General features: G+C 40.9%; 1 protein-coding gene across 1 annotated transcript; it reads right to left on the bottom strand.

The window, feature by feature from the left end:
* Positions 1 to 320: 320 nt before the first annotated feature.
* LOC102394955 (keratin-associated protein 27-1) lies at positions 321 to 2,126 on the bottom strand. Its single transcript, XM_006071055.4, has one exon. The coding sequence runs from the start codon at positions 2,046 to 2,048 to the stop codon at positions 1,377 to 1,379; it is 672 nt and encodes a 223-aa protein (XP_006071117.4). The 5' UTR covers positions 2,049 to 2,126; the 3' UTR covers positions 321 to 1,376.
* Positions 2,127 to 24,046: the final 21,920 nt, after the last annotated feature.

Here is a 24,046-nt window from a genome sequence, read left to right as displayed (position 1 = left end):
GAAAAACAGGGAAGCTTGCCAAGCTGCAGTTCATGGTGTCTGCACACAAAGAATCAGATGCGACTAAGCAACTGAACAACAAAATCTGCTATACAAACAATGGTAAGGGATCATGTTCTCTTTTATGCTTCCAAATACTGAGTTGGCTTCCAGAAACTTTGTTTGTATTTTTCTATAACGTCGTGCATAAAAATCTGAATGAACTTTTTGGCCAACTTTTGGCCAACTATTTACACTTTTAATCCAATTGGGTGGAACGCGGGGGTAATTGTAACCTAAAACCCATAAAAATGTGAAATAAAAATAATAGTAACAATTGCTTGTGATGTAAATAAAGTAAATTTATTTACTACAAAGACTATTTTCCCAAATCACACACCCCAAAACACTTAAATAGTGAAAAGAGGAACCAGAATAGCAGAATTGTAGTGAATATGCTAAACCTGAACTTATCATATTCAAACATCTCTGACTAGTCCACGGTTATGAAGTTTATAGAGGTGAAATTCAAAACTGTCTTGCACTTGTCAAATAGGTTCAATGTAATAGTTAACTAAAAGAATGCTGTATTACAGTAAATAGAATCATGATGGACAGTGAGGAGACACAGATTTGACTTGTGGTTTGATGTTATAAACTATATGAGCAACCTCTGATACAGCTGAAGCCAGCAGAGTTCACAGGACTAAATGGGTTTCAAGGCATCTTTAAATTCTAGTACTATATGTATTTCTGATATTAGTAGCCCATTACCTTTCTCTATTATAGCATGTTATAACAAGCCAGATTCAATGATTAGTGTTTCCACTGATAATAATCAGTAGTCAAAGTGTAATGTGGAGTTTTTAAGCATTCATGCTAGTCCCTGGTAGCAATTCTTATTGCTCTATAACAAATAGTGTCCCAGTGACCTAAAATAGTTAGCATATTTTCCTATCCGCTTACCAATAGTATCTTTAGTCGCTCAGCCTTGTCCAACTCTTTTGGGACTCCGTGGACTATAGCCTGCCAGGTCCCTCTGTCCATGGGATTTCCAGGCAAAAATACTGGAGTGAGTTGCCGTTTTCTTCTCCAGGGGGTCTTCCTGACCCAGGAATCGAACCCGAGGCTGCTGCCATGTCTCCTCCACTGCTGGCAGGTTCTTTACCACTGAGCCACTGGAGAAGCCTAGCTTACCACCAGAAATGCTCAAAAAAGAAAAAAAATAACAAATTTTCTCTTTGGAGACAGTACAGGACAGTTCATTCCCTCACAAACACAGGCAAAAATAGTTTGTGTTTAGAGAAAGAAAAGATCCTATTTTTCAGGACTCAATTTATGAAACTTAAAATCTGAGTCTGTCTACACATTCTGCAGATTCTTCACTCACTAGGCAATTACAAACCACCAGTAACACAGCAAGTTGGCTCATACATGTTAGAAGAAGTTTCCAGGCGCTGTGACTCTGGTGTGACATAGACCAAAGAACTGCAGGAACTGGATTCAAGGCTCTGAGCTTGGCACTGGCTACAGTCACATTCCAGAGTCTGGCAACTCTTAGACACACGAGTCTTGGGTGGACAAGACTTTGCCATGTTGCTCACAGGTTGGCAGCTCTGGACTACAGAACGCATTTGCTGGCTACTTCCTGACTGGCAAGGCTGAGAAACACATTCCAACACTGCCGAGGAACTTCTTGACCGGCATGCTGTGTTTTCACAGGGCCTGGAATTAGAACACGTTGTTTGGATGACTCTGGAAAGACAGACATTTTGCACACAGCTCTCCTCTGTGTGTAATTCCCGTTCACCTTTGGGTACTATGCAGCTGCTGGTTTCCCTGCAGGTTTCTGGAAAGCTGTCCAGGAGCCAGGTCCTGCTGTAGCAACTGCTGGGTAAAAAGAATCCATCTTCAAAGTTTATAACATTCGATTCATGTATGATGGCAGAGAGAGGTGGGACATTGTAGAAGTTCTTGAGCGAGTGGATAGGTCTCTGGGTCATATTGTGAAAATCCTTGATTGAGTTGGTCCCAGGGACCCAACATGCTGGTCTGAAGATCCAATTCATTACTGAGGAGGTTATATACTCTGAAAACTGGGTGTTGGCTTCTTTTCATGACTCTTGCTACTTCATTGCTTAAGCTTATTAGAAGGATAGCATCTCATTAACACTTTACTTACTTATATATGAGGACGATGTTTTATTAGCAAAGAAGCCGGTCCACTTTGACTCTTCATGTGAGCTTTCATGTTAGCCCCAAAGCTGACTCATCAGGGTGGGGCTTGTCAAATATGAGTCCCAACAGGTCACCAAGCTAACATTTTTTTTCCCCCTTAGTCACCATGACTCTCTATATTGGTAAATGGACTATAAGGAATATATGTAGAAATAGCCAATTGAATAATGATTAATATTCATCACTGGCATTTTGAGAAATGGCACCTAAGCAGAACTTGATAATATAATCAAAACATTTTTCAGTAAGAGGCTGATTTGATTGAAATTGCCCTCATTCTCCTTCGAACTCTTCACCCAAAGTACTGAATCTGACCATTGCTCTATAAACATCTTTCCCTTTGTCTGACATTTCATTCCCCTCATCTTACTGAAAGTGAAATTTAAATGTTAACTCTTTTTAAAGCTTTCCTCTGATTTTCCTGGTCAGATGTTATTACTTATGCCTCTGAATTAGCAATGGATTCTGACACTTTCATTGTTTTGATTATATTTTACACCAAGTAGTATATTTATTTATCTTTGTGCTTGATAATCTGCCTTTGTAAGAAACTCGTTTCAAGTATGCTTTACTTTTTACTTTTTTTTTTAACTCAGTGTTTCGTTTTTGATGGAAGAATGATCAGCTCCTACATTTATCATGCTATTATGCTGTACTTAGGGTAGTTTCATACTCATAGCCCGAGACCTAGCAACACGATTTCTCTAACATATTCTGTAATTTATTTAGTTCAGCTTATGACAGTGGAATGACAGAAGTATATTTTTAGACCAACACTCTGGTCTACCTCTCTTGGTCTGAAGCAAACCAAGAATACTCAGGAACTTTGAACAACCCTTACACAAGCTCCTCTTTAATATGTGATGGACCAAGGATATTATATACTTAAAAGGATACCTCTGAGTGTCCACATTCAGCTTGACAGGTTGTACACTCAATTTGTGTATAATGTTTTTGTAATACTGGCAAATTATTTATAATTTTGCATGACCACTTTTGTGAGATGAAAGATCCCATTTTGCCCTCCGCATGAACCCTACAACAAACCATTTAATGTTTATGCACGTTTGTATTCATCATTACACAAAAGCTTCTCTTCTTCAAAGCAGTAAGTGGATTCTCATTGCTCTTAAAAATGAGACCCATTCTCCTACAGCACCATCTAAGACCTGGTTACTGCCTATTTTTTTTTTTTCTCCAAATCTCATCACTTTCCTCTGCCCAAAATGCTCCCAAGTCTTTACCTAGTTCGTTGAACATGCCAAGCCTTTCCTTGCTTCAGTATTTTGCACATGCAGTTGTCTGTTTCATTCCTTCACTGCCCTCTCCCTTTCCATATACAGCTCCCTTCCTCATTTATTGTGTCTCAAGTTAAATGCTCCTCTTAAGTTCTTTCCTTCACCTTTCCAGTTGAGAAAAAATCACATTCTCAGAGATTCATGTTTTTCCCCTTTACAATACTTATCTCAGCTTATAATGATTTTGTTTCTTCATTATGTCTTTGTCATTAGACTCTAAGTTCCATAAAGGCAAGAAGTACATATCTTTCTCACTACTATATCCTTAACTCTAAACACCGTGCCTAGCTGGTACTTAATAAGAGCTCCATCAATGTGTTTTGAAACATTAATGAACAGAAGTTACTAAGCAAAAATTCACTCAAATTATAGCTAAAAGTCTTAAGGTATACAGTTCTGAAACTGAAACATACCCAAGAATTGGCAAGGGCACAGAGGTTATAAAAAAGAAATAATAATAACCATGCCTACCTGAAAGGTAAATAAATAAAATCAGTGAAATAAGAAAATCATTAAGGAAGGCTCTTATTAACTGAATCAATTATTTTAGAATAACATTTGATTGCCCATAGAAACAACACGGGCAAATGTTTTTGAAAGCTTTTACCAAGCAAAACGGCAGTACTTTTCACTGTCAGCGGAGTCCTTTGCCAAATTCTGAGGGACAAAGACAGGACACCATCCTGGCCAACATTCCCACAATTGTCTCCAGCAGTTGACCTCTTTATTAACCTCACAATGTGTAGTAAATTAGTGCATACCCGTCCAGTTCCAAATCTCCACATGAAGACAATGTCAGTGGTGAGTAGGTCTGTCATTTGTGAATAAGGCTGCTCCGTGAGTTCTTTTCTCTTTGGGATGAGGCATTAACTTGAACATTCTGTCTAATTAAGTGTTGAATTAACAGGTGTTCCAGTATACAGTTTTGATTTTAACTGGTGCTGAGTTTATAGAGGGAGTGGCCTGGCATATTTTAGTGTAATGACGTAGGTTAGGACAACTAGTCACCTCGGAATCATTTTCATTCAACTCACTGAAAACTAAGCATTAGTACTGTAGGCACTTGAAACTGATAATTATGTAGTCTATTTCCTAGAATTCTTGAGAAATAAGTAGAATAATTACCTGATGGTTTATGGTGACTGGATTCTTTGCTACTAAAGGGTTGAACAGCAATTTACTGGTCTTGAAGTCTACATGATTGCAGATAGAGTGGCACCTCCTACCCACCAGAGGGTGGAATATCAACATTTGCATGCTAAGTCACTTTAGTCGTGTCCAACTCTGCAACTCTGTGAACTGTACCTGTCAGATTCCTCTGTCCATGGAATTTTCCAAGCAGGAATATGGGAGTGGGTTGCCATTTCCTACTGAGATGATATACATGAAACCAGATTGCCTGCCACATTTTGAGTGATAAATGAGTGAAAGTATTTCTGATCAAATTAAAGATCATCATACAGACCAAGATGTTGCTTTTATGGCAACATAAGTCTGGGGTTGCTTCCATACTATAAAGTAAAATATAAGAGTCTTTTTTGTGTTTTTGGGATTATGTTGTTTATGGCTGTAGAGGTCACACATTCTGAGATTCTTTTAAGGGTTGGATTGTGTTTATCATTTTCATTAAATGTCTAGCCAATCTGTCTCCATCTCTCAAGAACTTAGCACATGGTTGCTATAAGGTTGAGTAGTTTTTATTGTTTTTATATTGATTATGTTGCTACGTCAGACTTCTAATCACTGGTACAACTATATCGAGGTAAACAAAAATTCACAAATGAAAGACACTCTTCTGCATTTAGAAAAGGCAGAGGAACCAGAGATCAAATTGCCAACATCTGCTGAATTATAGAAAAAGCAACAGAATTCCAGCAAAAAAATTTGCTTCTGCTTCATTGACTACATTAAAGCCTTTGACTGTGTGGATCACAACAAGCTGTGGAAAATTCTTAAAGAGATGGGAATAATAGAATACCTTACCTGCCTCCTGAGAAATCTGTGTGCAGGTCAAGAAGCAACATTTAGAACCAGACATGGAACAACAGACTGGTTCCAAATTGGGAGTGGAGTACATCAAGGCTGCATATTGTCACCCTGCTTATTTAACTTATATGCAGAGTACATCATGTGAAATGCCAGGTTGGATGAAGCACAAGCTGGAATCAAGATTGCCAGGAGAAACAACAATAACCTCAGCTATGCAGATGACACCACCCTAATGATAGAAAGTGAAGAGGAACTAAAGAGCCTCTTTATTACAGTGAAGGAAGAGAGTGAAAATTTAGCTTAAAACTTAACATTCAAAAAGTGAAGAACTTGGCACCTGGTCCCATCACTTCATGGCAAATAGATGGGGAAAAAGTGGAAACAATGAAAGACTTTATTTTCTTGGCCTCCAAAATCACTGTGGACAGTGACAGCAGCCATAAAATTAAGATGCTTGCTCTTTGGAATAAAAGCTATGACAAACATAGAAAGACTATTAAAAAGCAGAGGCATTACTTTGCCAACAAAGATCTGTATAGTCAAAGCTGTGATTTTTCCAGTAGTCATGTATGGATATGAGAGTTGGACTGTAAAGAAGGCTGAGTGCCAAAGAATTGATGCTTTCAAACTGTGGTGCCGAAGGCTCTTGAGAGTCCCTTAGACTGCAAGGAGATCAAACCACTCAATCCTAAAGGAAGTCAACCCTGAATATTCATTGGAGGGACTGATGCTGAAGCTGAAGCTCCAATACTTTGGTGACCTGATTCTAAGAGCTGACTCATCGAAAAAGACCCTGATGTCAGGAAAGATTGAAGGCAGGAGGAGATGGAAATGACAGAGGATGAGATAGTTGTATGGCATTATTGACTCAATGGACATAGTTGGAGCAGACTCCAAGAGATATTGAAGAACAGGGAAACCTGGCATGCTGCAGCTCAAGGGGTTACAAAGATTCAGGCACAACTTAGCCACCAAACACAAGATGCCATGCATGCAGGTAGAAATCCACAACTATAAATTAGTTCAGTTCAGTTCAGTTCAGTCGCTCAGTCATGTCCGACTCTTTGCGACCCCATGAATCGCAACACTCCAGGCCTCCCTGTCCATCACCAACCCCTGGAGTTCAATCAGACTCACGTCCATCGAGTCAGTGATGCCATCCAGCCATCACATCCTCTGTTGTCCCCTTCTCCTCCTGCCCCCAATCCCTCCCAGCATCAGAGTCTTTTCCAATGAGTCAACTCTTAGCATGAGGTGGCCAAAGGACTGGAGTTTCAGCTTCAGCATCATTGCCTCAAAAGCAATCCCAGGGCTGATCTCCTTCAGAATGGACTGGTTGGATCTCTTTGCAGTCCAAGGGACTCTCAAGAGTCTTCTCCAACACCACAGTTCAAAAGCATCAATTCTTCGGTGCTCAGCCTTCTTCACAGTCCAACTCTTACATCCACACATGACCACAGGAAAAACCATAGCCTTGACTAGATGGACCTTTGTTGGCAAAGTAATGTCTCTGCTTTTGAATATGCTATCTAGGTTGGTCATAACTTTCCTTCCAAGGAGTAAGCTTCTTTTAATTTCATGGCTGCAGACACCATTTGCAGTGATTTTGGAGCCCCTAAAAATAAAGTCTGACACTGTTCCCATTGTTTCCCCATCTATTTGCCATGAAGTGATGGGACCAGATGCCATGATCTTCGTTTTCTGAATGTTGAGCTTTAAGCCAACTTTTTCACTCTCCACTTTCACTTTCATCAAGAGGCTTTTGAGTTCCTCTTAACTTTCTGCAATAAGGGTGGTGTCATCTGCATATCTGAGGTTATTGATACTTCTCCTGGCAATCTTGATTCCAGCTTGTGTTTCTTCCAGTCCAGCATTTCTCATGATGTACTCTGCATATAAGTTAAATAAACAGGGTGACAATATACAGCCTTGATGTACTTGTTTTCCTATTTGAAACCAGTCTGTTGTTCCATGTCCAGTTCTAACTGTTGCTTCCTGACATGCATACAGATTTCTCAAGAGGCAGGTCAGATGGTCTGATATTCCCATCTCTTTCAGAATTTTCCACAGTTTATTGTGATCCACACAGTCAAAGGCTTTGGCATAGTCAATAAAGCAGAAATAGATGTTTTTCTGGAACTCTTTTGCTTTTTCCATGATCCAGTGGATATTGGCAATTTGATCTCTGGTTCCTCTGCCTTTTCTAAAACCAGCTTGAACATCTGGAAGTTCACAGTTCATGTATTGCTTAAGCCTGGCTTGGAGAATTTTGAGCATTACTTTACTAGCATGTGAGATGAGTGCAATTGTGCAGTAGTTTGAGCATTCTTTGGCATTGCCTTTCTTTGGGATTGGAATGAAAACTGACCTTTTCCAGTCCTGTGGCCACTGCTGAGTTTTCCAAATTTGCTGGCATATTGAGTGCAGCACTTTCACAGCATCATCTTTCATGATTGAAAGAGCTCAACTGGAATTCCATCACCACTAGCTTTGTTCGTAATGATGCTTTCTAAGGCCCACTTGACTTCACATTCCAGGATGTCTGGCTCTAGATGAGTGATTACACCATCGTGATTATCTGGGTCGTGAAGATCTTTTTTGTACAGTTCTTCTGTGTATTCTTGCCATCTCTTCTTAATATCTTCTGCTTCTGTTAGGTCCATACCATTTCTGTCCTTTATTGAGCCCATCTTTGCATGAAATGTTCCCTTGGTACATCCCTCTAATTTTCTTGAAGAGCTCTCTAGTCTTTCTCATTCTGCTTGTTTCCTCTATTTCTTTGCATGGATCGCTGAGGAAGGCTTTCTTATCTCTTCTTGCTATTCTTTGGAACTCTGCATTCAGATGCTTATATCTTTCCTTTTCTCCTTTGCTTTTCACTTCTCTTCTTTTCACAGCTATTTGTAAGGCCTCCCCAGACAGCCATTTTGCTTTTTTGCATTGCTTTTCCATGGGGATGGTCTTGCTCCCTGTCTCCTGTACAATGTCATGAACCTCATTCCATAGTTCATCAGGCACTCTATCTATCAGATCTAGTCCCTTAAATCTATTTCTCACTTCCACTGTATAATCATAAGGGATTTGATTTAGGTCATACCTGAATGGTCTAGTGGTTTTCCCTGATTTCTTCAATTTCAGTCTGAATTTGGCAATAAGAAGTTCATGATCTGAGCCTCAGTCAGCTCCTGGTCTTGTTTTTGTTGACTGTATAGAGCTTCTTCATCTTTGGCTGCAAAGAATATAATCAATCTAAATTTGGTGTTGACCATCTGGTGATGTCCATGTATAAGGTCTTCTCTTGTGTTGTTGGAAGAGGGTGTTTGCTATGACCAGTGCATTTTCTTGGCAAAACTCTATTAGTCTTTGCCCTGCTTCATTCCATGTTCCATGGCCAAATTTTCCTGTTACTCCAGGTGTTTCTTGACTTCCTACTTTTGCATTCCAGTCCCCTATAATGAAAAGGACATCTTTTTGGGGTGTTACTTCTAAAAGGTCTTGTAGATCTTCATAGAACCGTTCAACTTCAGCTTCTTCAGCATTACTGGTTGGGTCATAGACTTGGATTACTGTGACATTGAATGGTTTGCCTTGGAAACGAACAGAGATCATTCTGTTGTTTTTGAGATTGCATCCAAGCACTGCATTTCGGACTCTTTCATTGATCATGATGGCTACTCCATTTCTTCTGAGGGATTCCTGCCTGCAGTATAGATATAATGGTGATCTGAGTTAAATTCACCCGTTCCAGTCCATTTTAGTTCACTGATTCCTAGAATGTTGACGTTCACTCTTGCCATCTCCTGTTTGACCACCTCCAATTTGCCTTGATTCATGGACCTGACATTCCAGGTTCCTATGCAATATTGCTCTTCACAGCATTGGACCTTGCTTCTATCATCAGTCACATCCACAACTGGGTATTTTTTTTGCTTTGGCTCCATCCCTTCATTCTTTCTGGAGTTATTTCTCCACTGATCTCCATAGCATATTGGGCATCTACTGACCTGGGGAGTTTCTCTTTCAGTATCCTATCATTTTGCCTTTTTATACGTTCATGGGGTTCTCAAGGCAAGAATACTGAAGTGGTGTGCCATTCCCTTCTCCAGTGGACCACATTCTGTCAGATCTCTCCACCATGACCCGCCCATCTTGGGTTGCCCCACAGGCATGGCTTAGTTTCATTGAGTTAGACAAGACTGTGGTCCTAGTGTGATTAGATTGACTAGTTTTCTGTGAGTATGGTTTCAGTGTGTCTGCCCTCTGATGCCCTCTTGCAACACCTACCAGCTTACTTGGGTTTCTCTTCACAGCTGCTCCAGCAAAGCACAGCCACTGCTCCTTACCTTGGACTAGAGGTATCTCCTCACCTCCGCCCTTCCTGACCTTCAACGTGGGATAGCTTCTCTAGGCCCTCTTGTGGCCCACTAAGTGCGGCTGCGGCTGCAATGGGCGCACTATCGCGGCCAAGAGGAGCTACCCCACCTCCGAGGTCAGGGACAGTGGCCAAGAGGAGCTGCCCTGCATCCGAGGTCAGGGGCAGTGGCCGAGAGTGCCAGGCTGCAACAGTGCAGGAATGGTGGAGAAGAGCTATCCAAGTCCGAGGTCAGGGGTGGCAGCTGAGAGGAGCTACCCTGTGTCTGAGGTTGGGGCGGCAGCCTGGAGGAGCTACCCCACACCCGACACCAGGGGCAGCAGCCTGGAGGACCAACCCCATATCCAATGAGCGGTGGCTGCGCGGGCACAAGAGGGCCTAGAGAAGCTATAAATTAGTAGTTCTGTTATATTTGGGATAACAAAAACATCAGATATGCAGATGACACAACTCTTAGGGCAGAAAGTGAAAAAGAACTAAAGAGCCTCTTGATGAAAGTGAAAGAGGAGAGTGAAAAAGTTGGCTTGAAGCTCAACATTCAGAAAACTAAGATCATGGCAATCGGTCCCATCACTTTGTGGCAAATAGATGGAGAAACAGTGGAAATAGTGGCTGACTTTATTTTTGAGGGCTCCAACATCACTGTAAATGGTGATTTCAGCCGTGAAATTAAAAGACACTTACTCCTTGGAAGGAAAGTTATGACCAACCTAGACAGCATATTAAAAAGCAGAGACATTACTTTGTCAACAAAGGTCCATCTAGTCAAGGCTATGGTTTTTCCAGTGGTCATGTATGGATGTGAGAGTTGGACTATAAAGAAAGCTGAGTGCCGAAGAATTGATGCTTTTGAACTGTGGTGATGGAGAAGACTCTTGACAGTCCGTTGGACAGCAAGGAGATCCAACCAGTCCATCCTAAAGGAGATCAGTGCTAGGTGTTCGTTGGAAGGACTGATGTTGAAGCTGAAACTTGATGCTGAGAGCTGACTCATTTGAAAAGATCCTGATGCTGGGAAAGACTGAGGGCGGGAGGAGAAGGGCATGACAGAGGTTGAGATGGTTGGATGGAATCACCAACTCAGTGGACCTGAGTTTGGGAAAACTCTAGGAGTTGGTGGTGAACAGTGGGGCCTGGGGTGCTGTGGTTCATGGGGTTGCAAAGAGTCGGACATGACTGAGCAACTGAACTGAACTGAACTGCAAGTAAATAAAAAGTTTGCTTCTCTGGACAGAAACAGATGAAGAAAGAAATAAAGTGTTAGTTGCTCAGTCATGCCCGACTCTTTGTGACCTCTTGGACTGCAGCTCAACAAGCTCCTTTGTCAATGGGATTTTCCATCAAGGATACTGGAGTGGGTTGCCATTTCCTTCTCCAGGGGATCTTTCCCACCATGGGATCAAACCCAGGTCTCCTGCACTACAGGCAGATTCTTTACTGACTGAGTTAGGGCTTCCCTTGTATGCATGAATCCTCCTCAGAAGAGTGTGTTAAGGAGAATGATCTGCTTCCTTTAGATATTGTTATTGTTGAGTTGCTAAGCTGTGCCCAACTCCTTTAGATATCACTTTCTGCAAACTAAGTCAAGTACCATGTAAACCTCCTCACGCAATGAAATGGGCATGGTAAAATTTTTAGGCTCTGGAATATTCAAAATTATGATATGAATATGGGACTTCCCTCGTGGCTCAGACGGTAAAGCATCTGCTTACAGTGTGGGAGACCTGGGTTCGATCCCTGGGTCAGGAAGATCCTCTGGAGAAGGAAATGGCAACCCACTCCAGTACTCTTGCCTGGAAAATCCCATGGACAGAGGAGTGTGGTAGGCTGCAGTCCATGAGGTTGCTAGGAGTCAGACATGACTGAGCGACCTCACTTTCACTTTTCACTTTCATGCATTGGAGAAGGCAATGGCACCCTACTCCAGTACTCTTGCCTGGAAAATCCCATGGATGGAGGAGCCTGGTAGGTAGCAGTCCATGGGGTCACTAAGAGTTGGACATGACTGAGTGACTTCAATTTCACTTTTCACTTTCATGCGTTGGAGAAGGAACTGGCAACTCACTACAATGTTCTTGCCTGGAGAATTCCAGGGATGGGGGAGCCTGGTGGCAGGCCATCTATGGGGTCACACAGTCGGACACGAGTGAAGTGACTTAGCAGCAGCAGCAGCAAACATAATATTGATCCTATGTGCAATATGGAAATAATCTTTCACCAACACTCTCTGTTTCTAATGATAAATAGATTCCTTTAGAATATGATCATAAAAGGATTCACACATAACAGGATTTCTTCTCTGAAACTATTTCTAAATAGTCTTGCTTCCTGGAATAATTCTTAGCCATTCACAATTCAATTACATCAGATTTTGATTCAAAGAGCTGGAAAGAGAAAAAATTTAAAAAAGAGAAAAGTTAGATGATTACACAGTGTCTATGAAAACTTTAATGAGGAGTAATTAAAAAAAAAAAAAGAATGAACCAGAGTGTCTTAAGTATATAAATGTTAACTTTCATATTTTCCACCCCTTGGTTCATTATGTCTTGGATGTGAAACTGTTACGGTTTATTATAGTAATTATGCAATTGCTTTTGTTCCTATCCTCATATGTTCTTCCTCTGGCCTTCCTCTGAGGTTAGCATATGGTGAAGTTATTTTTCTGCCTTTGTGCAATCCAAAAATGTGACTTTGCTTTTGAGTTCTTCCAGTTATCCTTTGGGTAATGAAGTCGTGGTAATATGCCATTGAGATGGTGCTAAATCATTTCTGATGATAATGATGAACAAAGGATTGAAGACTTTGATGACAAATAACTTACCTAAATAGAGTTTAACTAGCAAAAATGAATACATGCTTGTTGTCACTGACATAATATATTCTTCAGACTGTCACCCTCATCTCATTCGTTCATTCATTAAATTAACTTTTACTGAGTCTTTACTACTTACAAAATTTTGTTAGACCAAATCCCATTGTATATATTGAAAATATAAGTGTAAGTACTAAACAAAATAATAGTTTAAATGAAATATTAAAACTAGTGACTTTGTAATTAGCAAAATATAAGCATATATAATGCTAGCAACTCTATTGATTTTGTAGTCTATTTAAAAGAAATGAGAGAAGAGATAGCGTTTTCATGGGTTTTGAAGGTTAAGAGAGATGTAGCATTAATTTTAGAAGTATTAGACCATGTAGGCACTCAGATCTGCACCATGTGTTCCCGGAAATGTGAGTAGTAGGCATTGATGGAGTATATGTTGGTGGAGCATATGTTTATGGAGTGTGATGAGAAGAGAAAACAGGAGAGTGCAGAGTGGGTTGCAAATGGTCTTTAATATTATATTAAGGAGTCTTTATAGCCAGTAAAGAATCCCCCTGCAATGCAGGAGACCTGGGTTCGATCCCTGGGTTGGGAAGATCCCCTGGAGAAGGGAATGGCTACCACTCCAGTATTCTTGCCTGGAAAATACCTTGGACAGTATGTAACCTGGTGGGCAATAGTCCATGGGGTCATGAAGAGTCAGGCATGACTGAGTGACTAATACTTTCACTTTCACTTTTTTTTTTTCATTGAGAAGGAGATTGTTTTAGGTTTTAAAGGACTGTCTCATTTAGGAAAACTTTAGTTACAAGCAGCTGAAATTGTAATTCAGCATGGCTTATATAATAACATGTATTAGCTCATGACCAAAGTCCAGAAGTAAGATGGTCCAGGCTCTGTTCCTCAGCATTCCTGTTGGTTTTACCCTCTTTCACACAATGGTTTAGTTCTCAGGCCAGATGCAAGATGGATGCAGCTTTCCACATATGATGTGATAAAATGGAGACATTCTGTCTTCAAAAAACTCCATAAGAAGGTTTTTACCAAAAAATCTCTTAAGATTACTCCCTGTTTCTCATTGGCTTAAGTCAGACCACATGCTCCATTCTGAACCATTTCGTTTCAGTAGGAACTGGGATTGCCAGATTCAGTCCTGAAACCTGGGCCATAGCTATGTTAATATAAAAGAATAGGTGGATAAGACAGGATACACAAGCAAAATTCAGTTCTTGTGGGAAGAAGAGAGGAGAGAAAAACAGCTATGAGGCCAATGAACAATATGTTACCCACATCCACCTAGATATCAATATTTTATTCTCAATTAGGTATTTCAAATGTAGATGTATGCATTTCATGAAACAAGAAAACTTAGTAAAGTATCTGTTATCATATCCAAAGATAAGCCCAAGATATCAAGTCCTCCCTCTCAGCTAGTATTTCCTACTTACAATGCTGCCATGTTTCCAGAAGTTGTCAGGAGAATTCTGTGAAACAGCTGGCTTTATACTGACCAAATAGAAGAGAGAATGAAGTCTGAGCATCAACATGACTCAGAAATTCTAATCTTTTTATTGCAATAAGATGAATCTGTGGTTAATTTCATCTGTACTTAAGATATTTGTTTCATTACCTGGGTTACTGCTGTCAGTTAATATCATGACCTCAGAATTTCATTAGAGCTTGCATAAGGCCACCTGATGTGAAGAGCTGACTCATTGGAAAAGACCCTGATGCTGGGAAAGATTGAGGGCAGGAGAAGGGGACGACAGAGGATGAGATGGTTGGATCACTGACTCAATGGACATGGGTTTGGGTAAACTCCAGGAGTTGATGATGGACAGGGAGGCTTGGTGTGCTGTGGTTCATGGGGTCAAAGAGTCAGACACAACTGAGTGACTGAACTGGACTGAACTGAACTGAAGTCTATAAAAGTGGTAAAGAACCCTCCTGCCAATACAGGGGACATGAGAGACTCAGGTTCAATCCCTGGTTCTGGAAGATCCCCTGTAAGAGGGCATAGCTACCCACTCCGACATTCTTGCCTGGAGAATTCCATGAACAAAGGAACCTGGCAGGCTACTGTTCATGGGGTCAGAAAGAGTTCAACAGGACTGAATTGACCTAGAATGCAAATCTGTAAAAGGGTCCTATAAAAGTATTTTGACAGTTCTTTAAAACAGCCAAGCTAGTACTTGTTGAAGCATCACTGCTGTCTACTGAACTTTTCTGCTTGGCTCAGACCTATGACTAGTTTAACCAAAGTTAAGGTGTCCTGATAAGGTGGTCACAAGAGGGATTAGGATAATCTCCTGCCCACGCTCTGAGTCCACTTGCTCCAAATTCCAAGGAACCAACTCTGTATTGGCAGGTAATTCTGCCAACAAGGGTGTCTGCTCCATAAATTAAATACTTCTTTTTAGTCAAACAACAGGAGGTTTGTAATTCCCAACAGACAGCCTCTTAAAAAAATTGAATGGTAAGATTTATGAACTGATAACAGCTTAAATAAGTTTACTTGAAAGGAAAAGAGACCTCCTGTTATATTTTTAACTACAGAAGTGGGGGAGGAAATAGGAGAAAACAGAATGTGTACTCTCTGAGATGAATTATTTTAATATTAATAGGATTAAAAAAAATCCCTCATCTAGGTAGTAGAATATAGACTCTGGCCAGATATTAATAATAGCCAAGATTAGCTTTGAGGGATATAGCTGTGAAGTCACAGTCTAGAACCCTTAAGAAGCTGAACAGTAGTAGAAGCCACATATAGAAGGTTGATTGATCACAAGAAGTTTGGCAGCTCCCAGAAGCCACGTACATTGGGTTGTAGAATTGGGATCTTTGTCTCAGGGAAGGGAAGCCACAGACTCTGTAAACCAAGGGTCTGAAGCCACTGGATTCAAAGCCCAGTGAGTAGCAGGTTCTAGATCCATAGCCCAAGCAGTAGCCTCTGCTGAACCTGTGGCTCAGGGATCCAGTGTGAATTGACTGGCAAGGATTGCAGAGCATGGAGGTCCTTGGGTGGTAGAAAGGCATCTGACACCAGATGGGTTCATAGCACGTCTCCTGACTGTTGAGAGAGGAGTCCAGCTGGCAGGAGCTGGGAAAGCGGAAGTCAGTGCTGTAGACCAGGTTGCTAAGGAAGGAGGAGCCACAGGAGGAGCCTGGTAGCACAGATGGTCCCCAAGGGAGCAGGAGGAGAAATTTCCAGAACAGCAGTTGTAGGATAATTTCACAGGTGATGTGAGTTCAGCTGAATTACTGTGAAAAGATGCTCCGATATCCTTGGCTTCTCCCAGGCATGTTTATATATAAATAAATATCTTCTTGGGAGGAGAAGGGGACGACAGAGGATGAGATGGTTGAATGGCATCACCAACTCAATGGACATGAGTTTGAGCAAGCTCCAGGAGTTGGTGATGGACAGGGAAGCTTGGCGTGCTACAATCCATGGGGTCACAGAGTTGGACACAACTGAGTGACTGAACCAAATTAAACTGATATGTCTTCACTCCGTTGGGTGTGATGCAGACCCTCCTCCTCCTCCTTGTACAAGTCTTGTCATGAAAATGGCTAATTAACCTAGGCTATAATTATCACTGAACACATGTATGTGTTTTCTTAATTGCAGTTCAGTTATTCTTGTTTATAGAAGCCACTCTGCTTCTCTGTCTTTTCTTTCTTTCTCCAGAAATAAGTTGCTGTTTGCCTTCAAAGATGTTGTTTGTGATGCATACAGACAGTGCCTTCGCTGCCCCTGAGCTTGACTGTGGGGATTTTGTGCCTGAGAGTGTAAATGATTACTCCTAACAGCCGTTAGCACTTCTCTCTCAGCTATTTATACATGCTTTATTGAGCCTTTACTACGTGTAAAACACGGCAGATTGTGGGATCGTTTAATCCTGGCAACAACCCTAGGAGATGGTCACCAGTTTAATAACCCAGATGTGACTGCCTCCAAAGCCACCAGGAACAGCAATGTTGTGCTGACAACTCCAGAAGTGTAGCCTTTCAGCTCCAGGCATCCATAAACAATGAATGCCCATGCTCAGTTGTTCAGTCATGTCCATTTCTTTGCAACCTCATGGACTGTAGCCCACCAGGCTCCTCTGTCCATGGGATTTTCCAGTCAAGGATACTGGAGTATCCATTTCCTCTTCCAGGGAATCTTCTTGACTCAGTGATCGAATCTGTGTGTCTCCTGGAATACCCACATGAAGAAGTCATTTCACTGTGATAATACTTGCATTTTACCTGATGTGCCTGCCTGTATATTCTTACCTCAGTTCAGTTCAGTTCAGTTCAGTCCCTCAGTCGTGTCCAACTCTTTGCGACCCCAAGAATTGCAGCACGCCAGGCCTCCCTGTCCATCACCAACTCCCGGAGTTCACTCAGACTCACGTCCATCGAGTCAGTGATGCCATCCAGCCATCTCATCCTCTGTTGTCCCCTTCTCCTCCTGGCCCCAATCCCTCCCAGCATCAGAGTCTTTTACAATGAGTCAACTCTTCGCATGAGGTGGCCAAAGTACTGGAGTTTCAGCTTTAGCATCATTCCTTCTAAAGAAATCCCAGGACTGATCTCCTTCAGAATGGACTGGTTGGCTCTTCTTGCAGTCCAAGGGACTCTCAAGAGTCTTCTCCAACACCACAGTTCAAAAGCATCAATTCTTTGGTGCTCAGCCTTCTTCACAGTCTAACTCTCACATCCATACATGACCACAGGAAAAACCATAGCCTTGACTAGACAGACCTTTGTTGGCAAAGTAATGTTTCTGCTTTTGAATATGCTATCTAGGTTGGTCATAACTTTCCTTCCAAGGAGTAAGCGTCTTTTAATTTCATGGCTGCAGTCACCATCTGCAGTGATTTTGGAGCTTACCTATTTTATGAGAAACCAAATACAGCCACCAAAAAAAAAACCAGTTTCTTAATTACTTTATTTTTTTCAGCATTCAAAGTTACTATGGAGATGGTTATTTCGAACTATTCTTCTATTTGTCTTCTCATTTACCTTATCATCATTAAACAATTCATGTTTGATCCTGTATGGAATTATTGAATTCTTTTTCCACATGAGGCAAAGATTCTTTGGCAATCATGTAGACTATCACTGAGAATAATTGCTAAAAACTGGTATACCATGAGTGAGTTGACTACCAATGAAATACATTTGCAAAAGCTTGAATTTTAATAGTGTTCTAACCTTTGCCAACTCAGTTGGGAGTGAGAAATGAGACACCTTAGACAGTGATTCATTTCACTCCCTGCTGAGCTTCTCTTTGTCTCAGCCTTCTAGAAAGACAAAGAAGCAAAAAATTACCTCCGTTTTAAGTAGTTAAAATTATCCTATCAGTATAAAAATCAATGGTAGAAAGAAAGTCTTGGAATTAGAGAAATCTTTTTTTTTTTTCATTTATTGTATATCCACCTTCTGTCTTAAAGCATCTTCTAGAATTGGAAAACAAAAAAGCTATTTATGTAATTTGATCTTTTATATTTGTTTCCCAATGATTGTTTTCTCTAGTCTCCTTGAGTATTTGCTTATACAGCACCAGTGGAATTGTCTGCCCATTGTTTTGTTTACAAATTTCTGCCAAATGTCTTGCTCACTTCCTTAAATCTTTCTCATTCCTCAGACCTGAAATCAAATTCCTCATATTTGAGAGGTGTTTGTCTCAACTGTTTAAAATTCTTCTACAATAAGGCTCTTAGTATCTTACCAATTATCAATTTGGGTGACTAAACATACATAAACACACACACACACACACACACACACACACACACACACAACATGGAGGAGTTAAAAGAGATGTCTTTTGAGATGGATCATGCAGACTAAGATTTCAGTCACTTGAACTTGCTGGACAGGCACATGTTTTGTAAGAGTGGAATACCCTGAAGTTCCTCAGGATCTGCAAAGGGTTTAATTTTCTTTGAACCAGCATCTGGCACACTGTGGGTGCTCTAAATAATTTACAAAATGAAGGAATATATCAAGTCCTTAACTTTTTATTTTCACAGGATGGCTCAGTGGTAGAGGATCGCCCTGCAATGCAGGAGATGCACATTTGAACTCTGGATTGGGAAGATTCCCTGGAGAAGGAAATGGCAACCCACTCCAGTAATCTTGCCTGGGAAACTCCAAGGACAGAGAAGCCTGGTGGGCTACAATCCTTAGGGTCGGAAAAAGTCAGACACAACTTAGTGACTAAATCACTATGCATAAATCCTTGTATGACAGTGATTGCTTATCTTTTAGAAGTTAACTTTAATGTAACATCGAGTGAATATAAACATTTCTTTCATAATTAAATATAATCCCCAAGTTAATAATAACCAGTTTAGTACTTGAGGTGACCCTAGATCTCTGTCCCTCACCTCCAACCCAAGCAAAGTTGACCTTGTGGACTTGATCAGTAACTATTTCTTTCTCTGTCCAAAAGCTTCTCTGTCCAACCCATTCTAATGGTTCTGTTTTCTCAGACTTCACACATAGTCAAACTCTTCAATTCAAAAATCTTAGTGTCATTTCTTTTATGATTATACAGCTTTTCTGTTTTTGAGGACCAAATTCTCTATAAAGATTTGTGTGATCAGTTTGTCAACTATCTAAATTCTTATGGCCTTTTCAATAAACATACTGTTTTTCTCTGGTTTAACACTCTCCTGAAATTTCACTAGCATGGTCAGCAGTGGCCTTTATGTTACTAAATGTGGACAGTTTTAGGATGATCTTATGCAAATGTAATTAAAAGATGCATACTCCTTGGAAGGAAAGTTATGACCAACCTAGATAGCATATTCAAAAGCAGAGACATTACTTTGCCAACAAAGGTCCGTCTAGTCAAGGTTATGGTTTTTCCAGTGGTCATGTATGGATGTGAGAGTTGGACTGTGAAGAAAGCTGAGCACTGAAGAATTGATGCTTTTGAACTGCGGTGTTGGAGAAGACTCTTGAGAATCCCTAGGACTGCAAGGAACTCCAACCAGTCCATTCTAAAGGAGATCAGTCCTGGGTGTTCTTTGGAAGGAATGATGCTAAAGCTGAAACTCCAGTACTTTGGCCACCTCATGAGAAGAGTTGACTCATTGGAAAAGACTCTGATGCTGGGAAGGATTGGGGGCAGGAGGAAAAGGGGATGACAGAGGTTGAGATGGCTGGATGGCATCACCAACTTGATGGATGTGATTCTGAGTGAACTCCAGGAGTTGGTGATGGAGTGCTGCAATTCATGGGGTGGCAAAGAGTCAGACACAACTGAGTGACTGAATTGAATTAAATTGATGCAAATGTTTAACTACATTCAACATAGGTAACTGTATCCCTGATCTTGAAATATGTTCATCTATGTACTTCTGCAACAGCACACTCCTGATTTTCTATCTAACGTTCCCCTAGTTCAATTTACCCTTAGTTTGGTTTCCTGTATATAATGTTTCTTGAGGCGTGGCACTGATCTTATCACTGGTTCTCTCTGTGGGGAAGACACTTCACCATTATGCCTTGGAATACTATCCATAGTCTACATCAAATGTATATTTCCACTAAAAATATCTTTTTTATTCAAATTCTAGACCCAGATATCCAGTCACTCATCATTTCCACTTGGAAATTTAATAAGACTGTCAAAATTGTATATGTATAAAGTTGAACTTTTTCTCTTCCCTAGGAAGGAATAAAAAATACTTTTTCTCATCTGAGTAAGCAGCATTTTGAACTACATAGTGGTTAAACTCAGAAACCTTGGAATCCTCTTAATATATGCATCTTCTCTAAATACGAGCCATTCTGTCTTCCAAGTTTATCAGAAATTTCCCCAGTCATCTTACGGTCTTCTTTCTAATCTAGAGCTTCTCAACCTTGTCATCACTGACATCTTAAACTGGATCTCATTTTGTTGTGGGGAGTATCCTGATCATTTAGGAGGTATTTAGCAGTGTCCCTGGTTCTATCCACTAGATGTCTGTTGCACACGCGTGCACACACACAGACACACACACATACACACACACACACACACACACTATAACAGTTAACAATGTCTCCAAAAATTTCTTGAGGGCTAAGCAGTTCTGGTGCAGAACCATTGTTCTAGAGCAAGGAAATCTCCTCTCTTGGTAGAACTACTGAAAGATCCTGAGGCAGGAGATAAACAGACTCCAGACTGACCAGTTTCTCACCTGTGGAAAGAAATTCCATAATAGAAATTCCTGCCCAAAGAAGAGATGAAAGACCACATAGTCCTCATTCTCGGAAAGAAGGAGACTTTTTCAACTACAAATGCACAGAAGGGCTCCTTGGAGATCTAGAGTGGTGGGCCTCACCTCATAGTAAGTGATGGTGACTAACTAGTGGCCTCTTTGCTAGAATCCACCATGGCTCAGAGATGCATGTGCACACACAGGAGACCTTAAGATAAAGCAAATATGGATTCAGAACCAGGCAAAGCAAGATGACTGGTCAAAGGGAGCCCAGAAGAAATGCCCCACATTGGTGTTTCAAACTACCGTGAGGGTGCAATCTTCTGAGTCAGCCCATGTGTCTATCTACACATACTCTCTTTCCTAATAAATAGTTGTTTCACTATTTCCCATCTCTATGTGGAAATTCATTTCAACACAGCTGGTAGACCAAGGCCTTGTCACTGGTCACTGGTCCCTGGTCCCTGGTGGTTTAGTGGCTAGGATTCAGCATTCCCCCTGCCTTGGTCTTGACTTCTGTCTCTGGCCGGAAACCAAAGCTGTGCTTCAAGCTGCTACAAGCCAAGGTCACCTGAGATCAGCTCAACATGGCTTATTTTATTTTCAAAAAGAAAATGTCTCCTCCAATCTTTTCTTTCTATCCCTGTCTGATCAATCTTCTGAAACAAAAAAAAACTGGCCCTATCACTGTCCCAATGAAAGCTTTCCCATTGCTTTCTAACACATGTCCAATAAAACACACATCCTCTACTTGACTTGCAAGGTTGCCTTAACCTGTCTCTGCCCGTGTCTCTAACCTCATCTTCACACCTTACTCCTCCTCTCTTCCAAACACACTGTCTCTGCCCCGCCATTAACACAGCTCAAGCTTTTTCCCTACTGGGACTTGCTCTTTCCTCTACCTTGAATATTCTTTCTTCATCTGGATAATTAAAATAATTAAGTCTTTCCTCACTACTTAACCACTTTATCCCAGGATAAATTAGGTTCCCCTGTTATGATCAGTATCATCCCTATAATTAATTTTATTATTTTTATAATATATTTATTTTGTAGATTGTCCTCTAAGCTAGAGCAGTGTAAACTTAATGAACCATCCCGTGAGAGTCTGTTACCGTCTGCCGTGAGACAAATAATGTGTATCAAGTAAATTAGTGCATTAGTTCCTTCATGAAGAACTCTGGCATAATTAAAAGGTATCAGCTTAACTAAATTACAGGCTTGGTAACACCATTGATTCACCTGGTCTATAACCCACTCTTTTATTCTTTACTTGTATTTTCTATTGGAGTATAGCCAATTAACGATGTGATAGTTTCGGGTGAACAGCAAGGGACTCAGCCATGCATACAAAAATTGAAAGTGAAAGTCGCTCAGTCATGTCTGACTTTTTGTTACCCCATGGACTATACAGTCCATGGAATTCTCCAGGCCAAAATACTGGAGTGGGATCCCTTCTCCAGGGGATCTTCCCAATCCAGGATCGAATCCAGGTCTCCCGCATTGCAGGCCGTTTCTTTACCAGCTGAGTCCCAAGGGAAGCCCCAAAGTACTGGACTGTGTAGGCTTTCCCTTCTCCAGCAGATCTTCCAGACCCAGGAATCGAACTGGGGTTTCCTGAATTGCAGGTGGATTCTTTACCAGCTTATAAAAGTATCCATTCTCCCCCAAATTCCCCTCCCATCCAAGCTGCGGCATAACTTTGAGCAGAGTTCCATATGCTATACAGTAGTTCCTTGTTGGTTATCCATTTTAAATATAATAGAGTGTACACATCCATCCCAAACTCCCTAACTATCCTTTCCCCCATCCTTCCCCACTGGGATCCATAAATTCATTCTCTACATCTGTGAGTACGACCCACTCTTAGTGGCACATCTCTGACTGTTATCTCTTGGGAGAGACAATAACTACATTCTTTCTTGTTCAACAGTGAATACTCAGCTCAAGAACAATCAAAGTTACATAGTTGTTTTCCCATAAATATTTACTTAGTGGATGAATTAGGGCTTCCCAGGTGGTTCAGTGGTAAACAATCTGTCTGCCAATGCAGGAGATACAACAGATGCAGCTTCAATCCCTGGGTTGGGGAGATCCCTTGGAGAAGGGAATGGTTACCCACTCCAGCATTCTTGCCTGGAAAACCCCATGGACAGAATAGCCTGATGAACTGCATTCCATGGGGTCGTAAAAAGTCGGACACAACTAAGCATGAACACAGTGGATATATCAGGGACTTGATGGTTTTATCATCACCCATCTTTTGTCTGTCTCTCTAAATCCAAACTTTTGCTTGATCCTCATATCCCCTTGGGTGATTCACAAAACAGGAAACCCAAAGAAGCTCAACTGCTCTCTTAAGCCTTCTAAACTAGACCAGCTTCTAAGTCCTTTGCACACTACTGTAGTTTTTGTGTACCCTCTAAGCAGGGTCTGGGAGACATGTATGACCTTCCTTTTCCTCATTTCCTATGTCTAGATAAGCATACCTTGCTGTTTTTAAATCTGAAAAATGGTAAAATCTTTGTTTTTCTATTTTGCCATAATTCAGCCATTTTATCTGTTATTGCAGGTGGTCCCCAGAGTCTCTGGTCTTGCCTATGTCCTATCTGTTGTTGCAGGCAGATTCTTTACCATCCGAGAGACTAGTGAGGTCCATGTCCTATACATTTATCAGAAAGCTTTTTCTAAAGTCTATGTTGGCCTTTTCAAACTCAAATTCAATTTCTGAAGTCTTTGATCCGAATCATCCTATGGTTTGACCCCCAATTATCTCATACTTGGTATCTCCATGCCCTAATTTGAATCTTCAAAAGATACCAGATTGCTTCCATGCAGCTTAAGGCTGAAAGCAAAGAAGTTAGGTGAGAGGGTCTTATTTCAAGCTCAGCATCCACAGTGAGTATCAGAAGAGAAGAGATGAAAGGTGAGGCTGGAGACAGACAGGAACTAGATGACAAGCAGCTCCTGGACATTCTTCAAAGGTCCAAAATACTCTGAAAATTAAAAACTTCCCTTAAAACTAATTTGGTGGTGAAAGAAGGCATTATCTATTCTCTGGATGGAATGACGTGATCAAATGAATGGTATCTGTGCATCTTCTTTTTCTTTCTCTTCTTAGTGTAGATATATTGTG

Source organism: Bubalus bubalis, chromosome 1 (genome assembly GCF_019923935.1).
Source record: "Bubalus bubalis isolate 160015118507 breed Murrah chromosome 1, NDDB_SH_1, whole genome shotgun sequence".
NCBI classification, from domain to species: Eukaryota; Metazoa; Chordata; class Mammalia; order Artiodactyla; family Bovidae; genus Bubalus; species Bubalus bubalis.
The sequence above is the reverse complement of the archived record's forward strand: the minus strand, read 5'-3'. Positions and strand labels throughout refer to the sequence as shown.

Excerpts from the sequence above, each read along its gene's own strand:
- LOC102394955 (XM_006071055.4), bottom strand. The coding sequence starts at position 2,048 with ATGAATTGGATCTTCAGACCAGCATGTTGGGTCCCTGGGACCAACTCA.